The 13654-nt window shown below is 44.7% G+C and overlaps 1 protein-coding gene and 1 pseudogene across 1 annotated transcript; one reads left to right on the forward strand and one right to left on the reverse strand.

The window, feature by feature from the left end:
- Positions 1–4075: 4075 nt before the first annotated feature.
- On the forward strand, positions 4076–4152 carry LOC125357818 (annotated as a pseudogene).
- A 915-nt stretch (positions 4153–5067) lies between these two features.
- Positions 5068–13388, reverse strand: Pdcd2 (programmed cell death 2). The gene is given in 7 exon segments (XM_048354576.1): positions 5068–5989; positions 5992–6039; positions 6042–6083; positions 7118–7197; positions 7199–7357; positions 7638–7863; positions 13268–13388. Coding segments are annotated over 7 exon segments (765 nt in total). The 3' UTR covers positions 5068–5900.
- Between the last annotated feature and the right edge of the window lie 266 nt (positions 13389–13654).

Genomic DNA, 13654 nt, shown 5'->3' on the forward strand with positions numbered 1-13654 from the left:
TGAAAACCATATTCGAACAACACCTCACCTAAGAGTTTACACCAGTGGCAACATGATGGTCATTTAGAGAAATGTATACATGCCCTTAGACTTGACAAGAGTACTGTTAATACCTTCTCATTCTCCCCCAAAGCTATTTCACAATTTTCTTAAAAGGACTGCTTTTGACTCTCAGTAAATATATTCTTCATTAAAAATAATAAAGAGGGCTGGGGAGATAGCCTAGTGGCAAGAGTGCCTGCCTCGGATACACGAGGCCCTAGGTTCGATTCCCCAACACCACATATACAGAAAAACGGCCAGAAGCGGCGCTGTGGCTCAAGTGGCGGAGTGCTAGCCTTGAGCGGGAAGAAGCCAGGGACAGTGCTCAGGCCCTGAGTCCAAGGCCCAGGACTGGCCTAAATAAATAAAGAACTTTAGACATTTTAATAGGGACAAATACCTACTGAAACGTGATGTTTAGATAAAACTTATAAACAGATAAATTATAATTCCCTTTCTTAACAAGGGAGTAGTTTTCCTGGGAGTTTGTTTAGGACAAAATCTTCTGTGGCCAATGACTTAAAAAAATTTGGCTGAATTACCTTCCATGATTAGTTTATAGTCAAAATAATGGAGAAAGTACTGTGTTAATGTCAAGTTCATTTTTAGCCACGTATTTTAGATAACATCTCCTTTACCTTCTATCATGGATCCCCCCCCCCCCCCCCCGCCCCAGGATGGGCCTTAAAACCTGATAGTCTTTCCAAGAATATCCAGCTTCTTGCTTGGATAACAGTTGCATAGCACCCCCAGTTTATCGATATTGATGAGGTCTTATTTCATTTTCATTTTCTCCTCCAGGCTGGCCACAAAGTGAGAGTCATGGAATTAGTTTTCCTGAATAGCTTGGGATTACATGCCCAGCTCTAAATACTTTCTGATACCCCATATATCCTTCAGTCTTTCAATGTGGTACCCATCTTTTCAGTATTTCATCTTTAACAGTATTTTTAAGAAGCCTGCTCTTAGAGGCTCCAAAGGAACAGAGAAGCTTTACTACAGAGGACTGTTTCTTAGGGGTTATATTCTGAACACTTGGCTGAAAAAAACACAAGAGGTGTAAGTTCTGTTTTACCTGCTCTGGTTCAAGGGCTATCTGAGTTTTAAACTTCTGGAAAACTTGATCCTCCCTAATTCATGCCTTGCCATAGAATCTAGTTCTTCAAGTGCTTCCTCTGAAAAAGCAACATAATGATTTCTGAGAGCAGGGAGCATTCCCCGTAACTCTACAATTCACAAGGTACAGCGGGAACCCAATTTTAATCAGATGGTTTTTAGTCACCTAGGAGTGTGTGCTTATTTCCTGGTCTTCCATGAAGCATTATGTAACTACTATGCATCCACTCCAAAGACTCAAAAGATGGACTCAAGAATGAAACTAGGCACTGTATCTCATCTGAGTACACTGGTATATACTGGTATTAGAACTAGGGAAGTGAAAGGGAATATCAAAATTGAGAGACAAAGGATAAAAAGACAAACGACTCCAAAAGCAATACTTGCAAAACTATTTGGTGTAAACCAACTGAACAACTCATGGGGGGAGAGGGAAAGAGGGAGGAGGTAACAAACAGTACAAGAAAAGTACCCAAGGCCTAATGTATGCAGCTAACCTCTCTGTATATCACTTTGACAATAAGTAAAAAAAAAAAAAGAATGAAAATAGGGAGACTATACCATTTATACAGCATTGTGTTGTATTAAAGAACCCAGGTACATTAAAGTTTTAGATTTAATAAATGTGCCAAGAGGGCTGGGAATATGGCCTAGTGGCAAGAGTGCTTGCTTCGTATACATGAAGCCCTTGGTTCGATTCCTCAGCATCACATATATAAAAAATGCCAGAAGTGGTGCTGTGGCTCAAGTGGCAGAGTGCTAGCCTTGAGCAAAAAGAAGCCAGGGACAGTGCTCAGGCCCTGAGTCCAAGTCCCCGGACTGGCCAAAAAAAAAAAGTGCCAAGAATGAATTCTTTTTTTTTGCCAGTCCTGGGCCTTGGACTCAGGGCCTGAGCACTGTCCCTGGCTTCTTCCCGCTCAAGGCTAGCACTCTGCCACTTGAGCCACAGCGCCGCTTCTGGCCGTTTTCTGTATATGTGGTGCTGGGGAATCGAACCTAGGGCCTCGTGTATCCGAGGCAGGCACTCTTGCCGCTAGGCTATATCCCCAGCCCAAGAATGAATTCTTAAAATAGTGACTAGTAGTTTAAACGTGCCAGAATTTCAGATAGCCTGAAAGTTTGGACATCTTTATTGAAGAGCTACTATATTTAAAATTCCAAAACATCAAACTATAAGGTAAATTTTATAATACATCTTTAAAGCAGTATCTTCCATGTAACACTGTGTATGCCTACATTTTACTAAATATATTTGAGTGGAGAAAAAAGGTATAGTTAAAAATTCAAAGACTTGGGGGCTAGGGATATGACCTAGTGGTAAAGTGCTCGCCTCATATACATGAAGCCCTGGGTTCGATTCCTCACCACCACATATATAGAAAACGGCCAGAAGTGGCGCCTGTGGCTCAAGTGGCAGAGTGCTAGCCTTGAGCAAAAAAGAAGCCAGGGACAGTGCTCAGACCCTGAGTTCAAGCCCCAGGACTGGCAAAAAAAAAAAAAAAAACCCTCAAAGACTTAAGTAGTACCTTATATATTTTTGTTGTATAGGAGTTGATCCCTAGAATGTATGGAATGATGGTGGTAGATCAAATGACTTAGGGATTAAATTATCCTGTCAGTGGTTATATAAATTGAGACTCTGAAAGGCAGTGACCACTATTTTATGCTCTCATTCTGAAGGGATGTACACCTTCAAGAATGGGATTTATCATTTTCCTAACTATGAATATTTTGCCTACGGTACACTAGTCAGGAAGACTACTGAAAACTTTTGCACTTAGATTTTAAGAGTTATCCTTTTCTGTAATCCTGGTTACTTACTCAAGAGGCTGAGATGTAAGGATTGTGGTTCAAAGCCAGTCCAGGCAGGAAAGTCTATGATACTCATTTCCAATTAACCATAAGAAAATGAAGTGGCACTGTGACTCAAAGTGGTAGAGTGCCACCCTTGAGCCTATAAGTTCAGGGAAAGCACCCAGGCCCTAAGTTCATCCCATCACCCACCCCACCCACCCACCCAAACACAAAAATAGTAGAATCAGATTGTTCATGCCAAAATGTCTTTTCTCTGATCACAAATAATACTGAGTATCTCTTATGATGTTGTAAAAAGGAGTTAATACAAATAAACTTCACAACATTAAAAAATAAGAAAGGGGCTGGGGATATAGCCTAGTGGCAAGAGTGCCTGCCTCGGATACACGAGGCCCTAGGTTCGATTCCCCAGCACCACATATACAGAAAACGGCCAGAAGCGGCACTGTGGCTCAAGTGGCAGAGTGCTAGCCTTGAGCGGGAAGAAGCCAGGGACAGTGCTCAGGCCCTGAGTTCAAGGCCCAGGACTGGCCAAAAATAAATAAATAAATAAATAAGAAAGGATTCAAGACATCACTGTTCAGCAAATCACTGGACTCCTTATCAGTACTATCCTTAAGCCAATTAGACTATTCAAGTTATCTTATGTCTTACACATCTTTTTCCAGTTGGTGTTTAACTCAGTCCTTCATCCAATGTTCATTTCCTGCTCTACATTCATATTTGGAGTTCCAGCAACCATAGACTATTGCTGACCCAACACACGAAGTGACTGTCAGTACAGCCTTTAGTCTTGGTAATGTAAAGTCAGCATGGTTGCTTAGGCCTTTAATCTCAGCTACTAAGGAGACCGGGATTGGGAGAATTGCACTTTGAGATTGGCCTGAGTAAAAAAAAGAAATCAATGATCTGCTATGTCAACAAATAGTGGGATAGGGTAGTACCTGTCTGTATCTCAGTTATGTTGGAGACTGCGATTGGGAGAATCATGATTTTAGGACATCCTGGGCAAAATTTCACAGGACTTCCATCTTCAGTGAAAAAGCTGAGTGCTACATGCCTGTCATTCCTACTAACCCTGGAAGAACAAATAAACAGGCTCAAGACTATACTTTCAGGGATCATTTCTATAGTTTGTTACAAATAAATAGGCCCAGTCCAGCCTGAAGGGAAACCAGGACCCTATCTCTAAATTACAGTAAAAGGGATAGAGGGTTAGAATTATAGCACTTGTTTGACAGATCACCAGTTGAAATTGCAGCACCATCCAAAAGCACATACACACTCTCGATAGATAGATATATTAGACAGAGATATCTTGAGCTAACATGAAATAAAATTTCTTCATTTTGATAAACCTGGGAAGGCATTCATTAATGTCACTTTACTGACAAAATCTGTCAAGTGTAGTAGCAAAGCCTTTAGACCTTGAGATGTTCCTTCAGGTTCTTTTGCTTCCTGCTGACACCAACTTTTTCATCTAGGTGAAACTAAGTGACAGCTAGCACACAGTTACTTTAAGCATTTAGTACAGTGAATTACCAAGTACTAATAATCAGCTTCAAGTAAGATTTCAAGACCCCAACTTACTGTGCTTTATCTCATTCATATTATTATGAAGAATTCACTTTCACTCTTGAAAGAAAAAAACTTCTATTTGGCGTGGTTTAATAGTTGCATAGTTATTGTTTTTGTTAATGGTCAAACTGTGCCCTGTGCCAATAGGAGCCTTGTCATATTAGTTGTTGAATCCCTTTGACAAAAGGCCTTACAAATCGGTAATTTCCTTGCTCTCTGGCATGACCATGTTCCAAAATTATTTAGCAGTAACTTGCAATTTCTGGATACAACCACTTCTCCAAAGAGATTAGAACATTTATACTTACTGCAACTGATTTGATCATTATTTCTGTGCCTTTTCAGTAGGTAAATTACATCATGACTTTACACTCACGCTTCTCAATATAAATTCAGAGGTAAATCTTATGCATGTACTCTATTCTATGTCAACATACCAACATAATGACTCATTTATTGTATTCCCTAATTCACAACTACTTGAAAATAACAGTTGTATTATGTTCATGGAAAACTTTTTCTTCTGGAGACACACTACCAAAATCACTATGTCTTAAAGTTGTTATGTGACTATTGGTTTATTGAATTATTCAATATTTATATTTTTCTTACGTATGGCTGTCTTTTACAAATGTTACAATTTTATAGATGATAACATGGCTCTAGTCACACATACCTAAAATACGATGCTAAGTCCCAACTTTGCCTTCCCATTCTATAATGGTGTCCGCTAAGCATTTTCATTCACCATTTCTGTAAACATGAGCAATAGTACACACACAAGCTGTTTTTCATGTGTAAGCTCCTCTAGATAGTTCCCCCAAGAACTGTACTATTTATTGGTTATCACAGGGTATTTAACTGCCCTGAAAGACAAACTTTATGCAGGCTCCTCCCTTGTACTAAACAGTGGTGTATGGTTGCTTTCTGTTGTGTCCCCTAACCAAGAAAGATTTTCAAACTTGTCTTTCATATATTGAGTTATATGGACCACAAACCAGCAAGCTGACATTTTTAGTTTCCTCTATCTGGTGGCACTATTGAGGGGTTTGGGTGGTAAGAGTGCTAACTGAATGAATGGGTCCACCCACTGATGAGTTCACAGCTGATAGGCTTTAGAAGGTGAGGTCTGTTTCGATGAAGTAGGTCACTGAAGGCACCTGTTTCAATGGCATACCTATTCCCTCTGTGGCTCTTGCTTCCTGGACAACATTTGGTAAACAAATCTGTGTGCCACAAACTTGTGCTACATGATATTCTGCTCTATGACAAGCTTGCAGTAACGGAGCAAGCAAACCAACAACCAAAAACATCTAAAACCATGACCTCTGATACAGATCTTTCATCCTTTATCTTTCAAGTAGTTGGTCACAACAATGTAAGATTAACACTGACTTCTTAACCATACTTCCAATAATCTCAGAGTCATCTTCTTTACCACAACTTTAGGTGGAATCTCATCTTCTGTTTCTATTACAGTTTCAAATCTGGAAAAAGCAAGCTGTGGTCTGGAAATGTATGGTCCAAATTATCTGAAACTAATTAACTAAAGTTACCATAATTATTAGTGAACCTTTAGTTTTGAAGATGGTCTAAGACTGTCACATTTCTAAAGTATAGCCGTGGGTTGCATGACAACTTCTGAGAACTGTATCACTCCACAATTTCAGCACTGTTTCAACATCAAAATACACAAACTTAGATGGTGCAGGCCACTCACATGGCCTCACAAGGCTGTTGCCAGTGTAACACAGCATACTGTTTTCCAGTACAGATTTTTTATTAATAGGGTTTTGTTTTAAGCACAAAAAATGGTTATCACGGTATGTATTATATATTATACATGCTATGTTCATGTTTGTAAGAATGGCAGCATAGGTTTTTTGTTTTGGTGACATGCACATGAAAAATATGCTACAATGGCTAAGTCACCAAACAGGCTTCTTCATCTCTATGATAACTTATTGGATTTCCTGTGTTTGACATGTTATCGACTGAAGCATGGGGATGCAGTACATGACTATTCCATGTAGTGCAGTTTCGTAAATTAACTCAGGTGGTTCTGGTGTTTTAGAGGTTAAACATTAAATTCCAGGCTATAGGTGTGCTTGCCTGGCAAGTGCAAGGCTGCCTGTATTAAGACCAGTCTGCTCACAAAAACTCAAGTGATTAAAACTAAACTTAAAAATAAAATTGGGCAGGGGTTGAAGTCCTGGGGCTTGAACTAAAAGCCTGGGTGCTGTCCTGGAGCTTTTGTGCTCAAGGCTAGTGCTTGCTTTACCACTTGAGCCCAGCTCTACTTCTAGCTTTTTGGTGGGTAATTGGAGATAAGACTCCCACACTTTCCTGCCTGGGCTGGCTTCCAACCAAGATCCTCAGCTCTCAGTCCCTGAGTATCTAGGCTCTCTGGTGTGAGGCACTGGTGCCTGGCCTAAAAACTAGGCTGCTTTTATTAAGGTATTCACATCATCAGTTAATAAAACTTCATTTTTTTGGTTCATGAAAACTATTCAGTTGTTGAGATGGGGGAAAGGGAAGGAATACAAAGACGGCAGAGAAGACTTACCTAGCTGTGTACAAGCCTGCTTATGTCCCAATCTCCAGTCTAGCATCTGATGCTCTTTACTGCAGTAATGTGCCTGGTGCACACGTTTTAGGACCTAAACAGCCACAGACTCTGGAGAGATGAGCTCCAGACTGAAGCTGAAGATGCAAAGATTATCCTGCTTCTGCAGGAGGGTTCTCAGAAGGAGGGTCATATGAATAAAACTCGTTATTCCTGGGTAACTGGTTCCTGAAAACAGAATAAGGAGGAAAAAGTCTGAAATATTTTCAGTGAAGGGAAATAACAAGACATCTGTATCTCCCTCTATGGAACTCTTGGTGAAATGCAAGGGCATCCTTTCCCGTATTTTATTCTTAGAGGAGAGATTCAAATTTGAAAGTCCACCTTTCTGCTCCCTTCCCGCGTCCATCAGGGCGCGTGGAGTCAGACACCTGTCGGCCCGGACACGAGAAGTTGGTTCCCCTTGCTCCCGCTCCTCCCCAATCCTCGGCCAGGAGCAAACCTTCGGCCCGCACCTTAAAGACCTGAGCAGCACGGTGGCTCGCGGCAGCAGAACGGGAAGAGGGCCCGGTGGAAGGCGTCGGCCCGGCCCGGTAGGAGCACATACACCTGCAGCAGGGAAGCGGGCTGCCAGCCGCACCGCGGACGGGACAGAGCGTCGGGCTCTGGCAGCCCTGCCGCTCCCAGTCAGGCCGGCCGCCCCCCCCCCCCCCCGACCTTGCTAGAGAACTGCTCGCCGGCGCCTCCTTTGTAGAGCCCAGTTCCACCCTCCGGAGCTGGGCAGCAGCTACCGAACCGCGGCCCATCTCAGCCATCAAGTCTCCGGCCGGAAGACCTTGGGCGGGACCGGAAGCGGCCGAAGAAGAGGCCGAAACCGGCAGGTGGGCTGAGCGGAAACGAGCGGAAAGTTAGGAGCTAGCGAGACAGACACGAAACAAACCTTTCCTCTTGTTAGCTCGCCTCCCGCCGCGTTTCCCCTGGATCCTGCGACGGCCGGGCGGCTTTCAGGACCGAGCGGTGAGGGGAAGGTCTGCGTGTGCCCTACCTCTGGAAGGGCGTGTGAGTGAGGAGGCCCGCCCCGCCGCGGCCCGTGTGGAAGGGTGGAGTCAAGTGGAGGCTTCAGAGGCTCGACCTCTGGCCGTCTGAGAGACTTGTGTATGCTCCTGTGCTTGTGGGGTTTACAGACTCCTAGGAAAATGGGTAGACTGGATGAAAACCTTGCCCGTTAGTGGGCAGGTCAGGCAGTGATGCTGTGTGAAATAGTGCCTGTTAATCAGGCTGTTCTTTCCTTTGAGAGACTCATAAAACTGTTTTCCTTTTTGAGTGCAGATACTGAAGCAGAGTGACTATATCTTGTTTGCGCAAGTAAACAGCCAACATATGTCAGAGATGTGAAAGAGATGTGCTTTGTAATAAGGGATTACCACCTATGCAATTAAGCACTCCTAGCTATGTTGGGCCCTTTTTCGAAATACAGGCCCTTGAGCTTACTGAATAGAGCATAACCTAGTAATAATGCAAGCCCTTTGCCTGGATCATACAAAGGAAGGACTCCTTTGTGGGGTATGCAGTGAGGCAGCACACACACCCCTGGTCAGCAGACCATCGAATGTGTACATAGAGGATGATTGATCAACAAGCAGGTTCCAGGTTATTAACACGGTTCATTTCTGCTTGACATGACCAACTCTGTTGCTCTCGATCCAATAAGTCTGGAATCAACTTTGTTCTTTTGATAAACATATCTGGAACTTTGTGACAATAGTGTGTCTCATAGCTTTGTGTGTGGGTTCATAAATCTGAGTGGTTTCTTTATGTTAATGACCCAGCACCTGCAATGATTGTATTTGCATCTCTATCAGCTTTCTGCCTTTAACATTTAAAAATGCAGTGAGCACCTAGACCTTCAGGACAAGGTCAGTCCTGACTATGAGGAACCATGGAGAGAAGTAAGAGGAGATAAAGTCACATCCTAAATGGAGTCACTTTAAACTTGCCTTTACAAAATTAATCAGAACCGGGAGATCAAGAGGAATACTCGTGTTATGCCAGATTTCCGGTCCCCAAAGACCACGAAGGAGCCGATACTGATGCAAACGCACGAGAGTCTTTATTGCAAGCTCGAGCCTGGACTCCCAACTGTCACCGTCACAGCGGATCAGGATTGAGGGTCCCGACCCTCAGATAGGCAAGGTTTTTATTATGATTACAACAGGGGCCGGGTATTTCCAACTTGGCAGATACTTGATTGGATGACATTTAGCAAGCAAGTCTTGTCCTATTTCCATTGGCTATCTACCCTTTCAGTTACCTATTTTGGCTTTGATAATGGGAAGTGGCCTCCATATCAGGAATTGACAACAGGTGGTCACATAGCACTGATGCAGGGGGTTAGTGCAGGGGGTAGAGCAAGTCACAAATGGGTTAAACAAGCCGTTTACAGAAGCAGAATATTGCAGTCAGGCTGACCTAGTACCAACTTTATTTGAACAATTGTGACCATGTTTTCCCATTACCACTAAGCAAGCTTGAGTGGGCTAAAACAATCCAGTACTCAATCGTAAGTAAACCAACCCAACAGTTACCATGGCATTTCTACTACTATTATGGTTATTTCCATAGTCTATGACTATGATCAAAGTTTTAACTGTCCGTTACCATGGTTGTTACCCAGGTACAGAGGGGAACAAGGGCTCCCTACATTTTTAAATGTCAAACTATAAGAAACTAGTCTCACGGGTGGGGGTGCAGCCCTCTATCATGGAGTCATTACCAGAGTTTAGAAGCTGTTATAATTTTAACACTAAAACTTATATTTAGTTACTCCAGTTTTCAGGTCAGCCCTTACACTTGCTTGCCCACCTAATGTCCATACCTGTCCACTTTCCATCCGGACTGGAACTTACATTCTTGCCTTTGTTACTTACTATTTGTATATATACTAGCCTCTTACTGGTTACTCCCAACCAGTCCACTATCCAGTTGCCCACCAAAAATACCCCTAAACACTCCCTTCCTGCCCCTAATCCAGTTATTTCTCCTTCCTTATATGGGCTGCAATTGGGTTTATGCTCCAAATGGAAATTTTCTGGCTTGTGGCCAGGGTGTGTTCTCCCATGTCATTCATGTTAACTGGTCCTGTAAACATTTCAGTGTTACGGGGTTCGAGGGAGGGGATTCCCTGTCCTTCCAAGAGTCTACCGCTTAGAAACAGACTCAAGCAAAAAGATGGGTTTATTGTGGAAGCAAGAAGCAAACTGACTGGCCAGGGGCGCAACACACACTCGGTAGCTGAAACTGCGACTGAAAAGCAGGCTGACCAGCCAGGGATGGATGCTGACGCTGTGACCATAGAAAGTGGGCTCACCAGCCAGAGACACAGTGCAGACTCAGGTGCTAAGACTGCCCCCTAACAGTCCTCAAGCTGTGGTTTATAAAGGTAAAAATGTATCACAGATGTAGTGGGTTGACGCAGGGGGTAGAGCAAACAAGCCATTTACAGAAGCAGAATTTTGGGGTCAGGTTGACCTACTCCTCCCAACATTTCCTACCATGTTTCCCTAGTCAAGATGGAGTAATCTCTGCTCCCTACAACATCAGCCTTTTTCCTGATCTTTTCAAAAGCCTCTTTTAACAGGATAACATCCCTCACCCAGGACACCACCTGGGAACTTGAAGTTCAAGGCCATCCTGTTACTACAGGCAATTGGATGCTTCACTTACATTGCTCTGACCAGCGCAGATCTGGATCCTGAAGACTCCAGCCCCAGTGACTCCTTGATGTGCCCAAGCACATCAAGGACATCAAGCACAGCCAGAAGAGACCATGACACCCATTGGCTCTGATAACTATTCTCATGGAAATGATGAGGACCTTTACCAACCAAACTGTCAAGCAAATAATTCTTGGATGGTACCCAGCCAAACGATGAATCAGGGACCCCTGTTTACTTCTCCCCTTTACAGCAGGAAGTAGCTCCAGATGAAACAACCTCCGCCCATACTTCCCTAGTTATTAATAAACAACAAATGGGGGAATGTTAGCATTTCCCCTGCCTCAGGTCCTCAGCTCCTCCCATTAGCCCCCAGATCCACCCATACCTAAACTCCCTTCCCTAGAACTATAATGGGCTACTCCCACTCACCATTAAGACCTACATACTTCCTGTTCAGCCCCAGAAAAGCTGCCACCTGGATAAGGTGCAGAAGCCAGCTACCATGTTGCTCCCTCTCCCATGGGAGATATGGACACACTAATAAACCTTCTTACCAACCTTCTCCTGTCTCTGACTATCTCCACATGGTCCCCTGGGATGACTGGGGCATATCCTTTCACTTGGGAGGAAAGATAGTCCCTTAAAACAAGAGATAACCTCAGACTGTTGTTGATAGCTCATACTCTGCTGAAAAAGAGGCAAGTAGAGGCTGGGGGGCTGGTAACTCATCTGTAATCCTAGCTACTCAGGAAAATGAGATCTGAGGATTGTGGTTTGAAGCCAGCCTGGGCAGGAAAGCCCATGAGACTCTTCTCCAATAGACTACTCACAAAAAGTCAGATGTGGGGGCTGGGGATATGGCCTAGTGGCAAGAGTGCCTGCCTCATATACATGAGGCCCTGGGCTCGATTCCCCAGCACCACATATACAGAAAATGGCCAGAAGTGGCGCTGTGGCTCAAGTGGCAGAGTGCTAGCCTTGAGCAAAAAGAAGCCAGGGACAGTGCTCAGGCCCAGAGTCCAAGCCCCAGGACTGGCCAAAAAAAAAAAAAAAAAAAGAAAACAAAAAGTCAGATGTGGAGCTGTGGCTCAAGTGGTCAGTAGCTTTGAGCAAAAAGCTCAACGACAGTACCCAAGCCTTGAGTTCAAGCCAAAGGGAAGGCTTGGAGTACGAGGAGGAGGAGGAAGAGTGGGGAACAAATTGCAAACAAAAGAATTAAAACTGGACCTGGGCTAGTCACCCCAAGTCCCTCTCCTTCCGCCTTTGTCACTGTAATTCTTCTGCCCTCCCTGTGGACGGGTGAGACATATGGACCATGGAATCGTCTCCCTGATGTCTCTCTTCGCTGCCGTTCCTGACATGTGAGGGTACCGGAGAGGGGGGTCTCGGCATTTCTCCTCAGCTTAGCGTAGTCCATAAGAACACGCTTTGTTCCTTCTGCGGGTGGGAGGGATAAAGCTGAGTGTTCTTTCATAGTTTGGGATTCAGGCATCCCCCTGGGAGATAGGGGGAAAGGGTCCCAAGCCCGCAACAGGCCTGCCCACCCAGGGGTTCCTGAGCTCAGAAGATGTGTTGGCAGCATAGGGCAGCTATTGGCGGGGGATGGGGTGGGGGTGGGCAGTGAAGGTGGGAAGCTCTCTGTCTGCCTGCCCCAGGAGGACTGGATCCTTTTTCCTACCAGGCCGGCTCCTCCAGAGTCAGAGGGAGGCAGCAATGACTACTGCATTTTAGGCTGCTGTGGTGAGTTCCATCTGTCTGTCTTCCTCATGGAGAACCCCAGGCCCATTCCAGGCCTGTGGTCTTTCCTATATTCAGCAGAGCCAAGACACTCAGCAAAGGGCTACTTTTGAGGAATCTGGCCACAGTCAGAGGTGCAGACTGCTTGAGGACTCAAAGGGCATTTCTCTCTCTCCCATTGTGGGTAGGCAGCAGGCTCTCTCTGACCTGGCCAGCTGCTTCATGTTCACATTGAGGAAAGTGGGTTAATGCCTCTGTTGCTGAGTGTTGGTGGGCCTGGGCCTCCTGAGAAGGTCACTTGCATACTGTACAGAAGCCCTGATGTTGATGGAGTAGGAACACTTCATCAATCCTCAGTTCTGTGGGGAAGGGTCCCTACCCTTAACATCCTGACACCCAGCCTCTTTCCTGCATTTCCCCCTTCTGGTTTTGCCCCAGGCCTCTCTGAGAGGGGTGTGGATACACATCCTGTTCTATGCTTCCTACTTTAAAGGCCCAGCCACGGCTCGGTGGACATAGGTGAGATGCCATGACCAGGTGGAACAGCCTCTTCATGCATCTTCCTGAGTCACATTCCCAACTGAGTTTACAAGGGATGTCTTGGCTCTTCCAAAGTATAGATGACCAACTCTGGGTCCTGCTGATGCAGCATCATCAGGGTAGAAGCCCACCAAATTCAGAAAGTTATACCTCTTACTTGTCTTAATTTTCCCACTGCCCCTGAGATTGAGAGCTGAGGCCAGGGATAGCAGACAGACTGAAACCACCCCCTGGAAGTAGCCATGGCCTGTGAAGGGCCCTGTTTCCCACAAAACCATATTGGGTGACCTAGAGGGAGGCACCCATGGTCTGGAGAGAGTGTAGACAGAACACAACATTTATGTGTTATTTCCCTAGGGTTACTATGACAAGGCACTGCATACTGGGAGCAATGGAGATCTTCTTTCACAGCTCTGAAGTCCAACAGGTGGAACAAGGTCCAACAGTGGATGCAAGGTGTATTATAGGCCACATTTCCTTGAGAGGTTCAAGGGCATGGTGTGTTCCAGGTCTTGTCCTGGTTTCTAAACCTATGAGGGAATAG

This window comes from Perognathus longimembris, chromosome 9, assembly GCF_023159225.1.
Source record: "Perognathus longimembris pacificus isolate PPM17 chromosome 9, ASM2315922v1, whole genome shotgun sequence".
Lineage (NCBI taxonomy): Eukaryota > Metazoa > Chordata > Mammalia > Rodentia > Heteromyidae > Perognathus > Perognathus longimembris.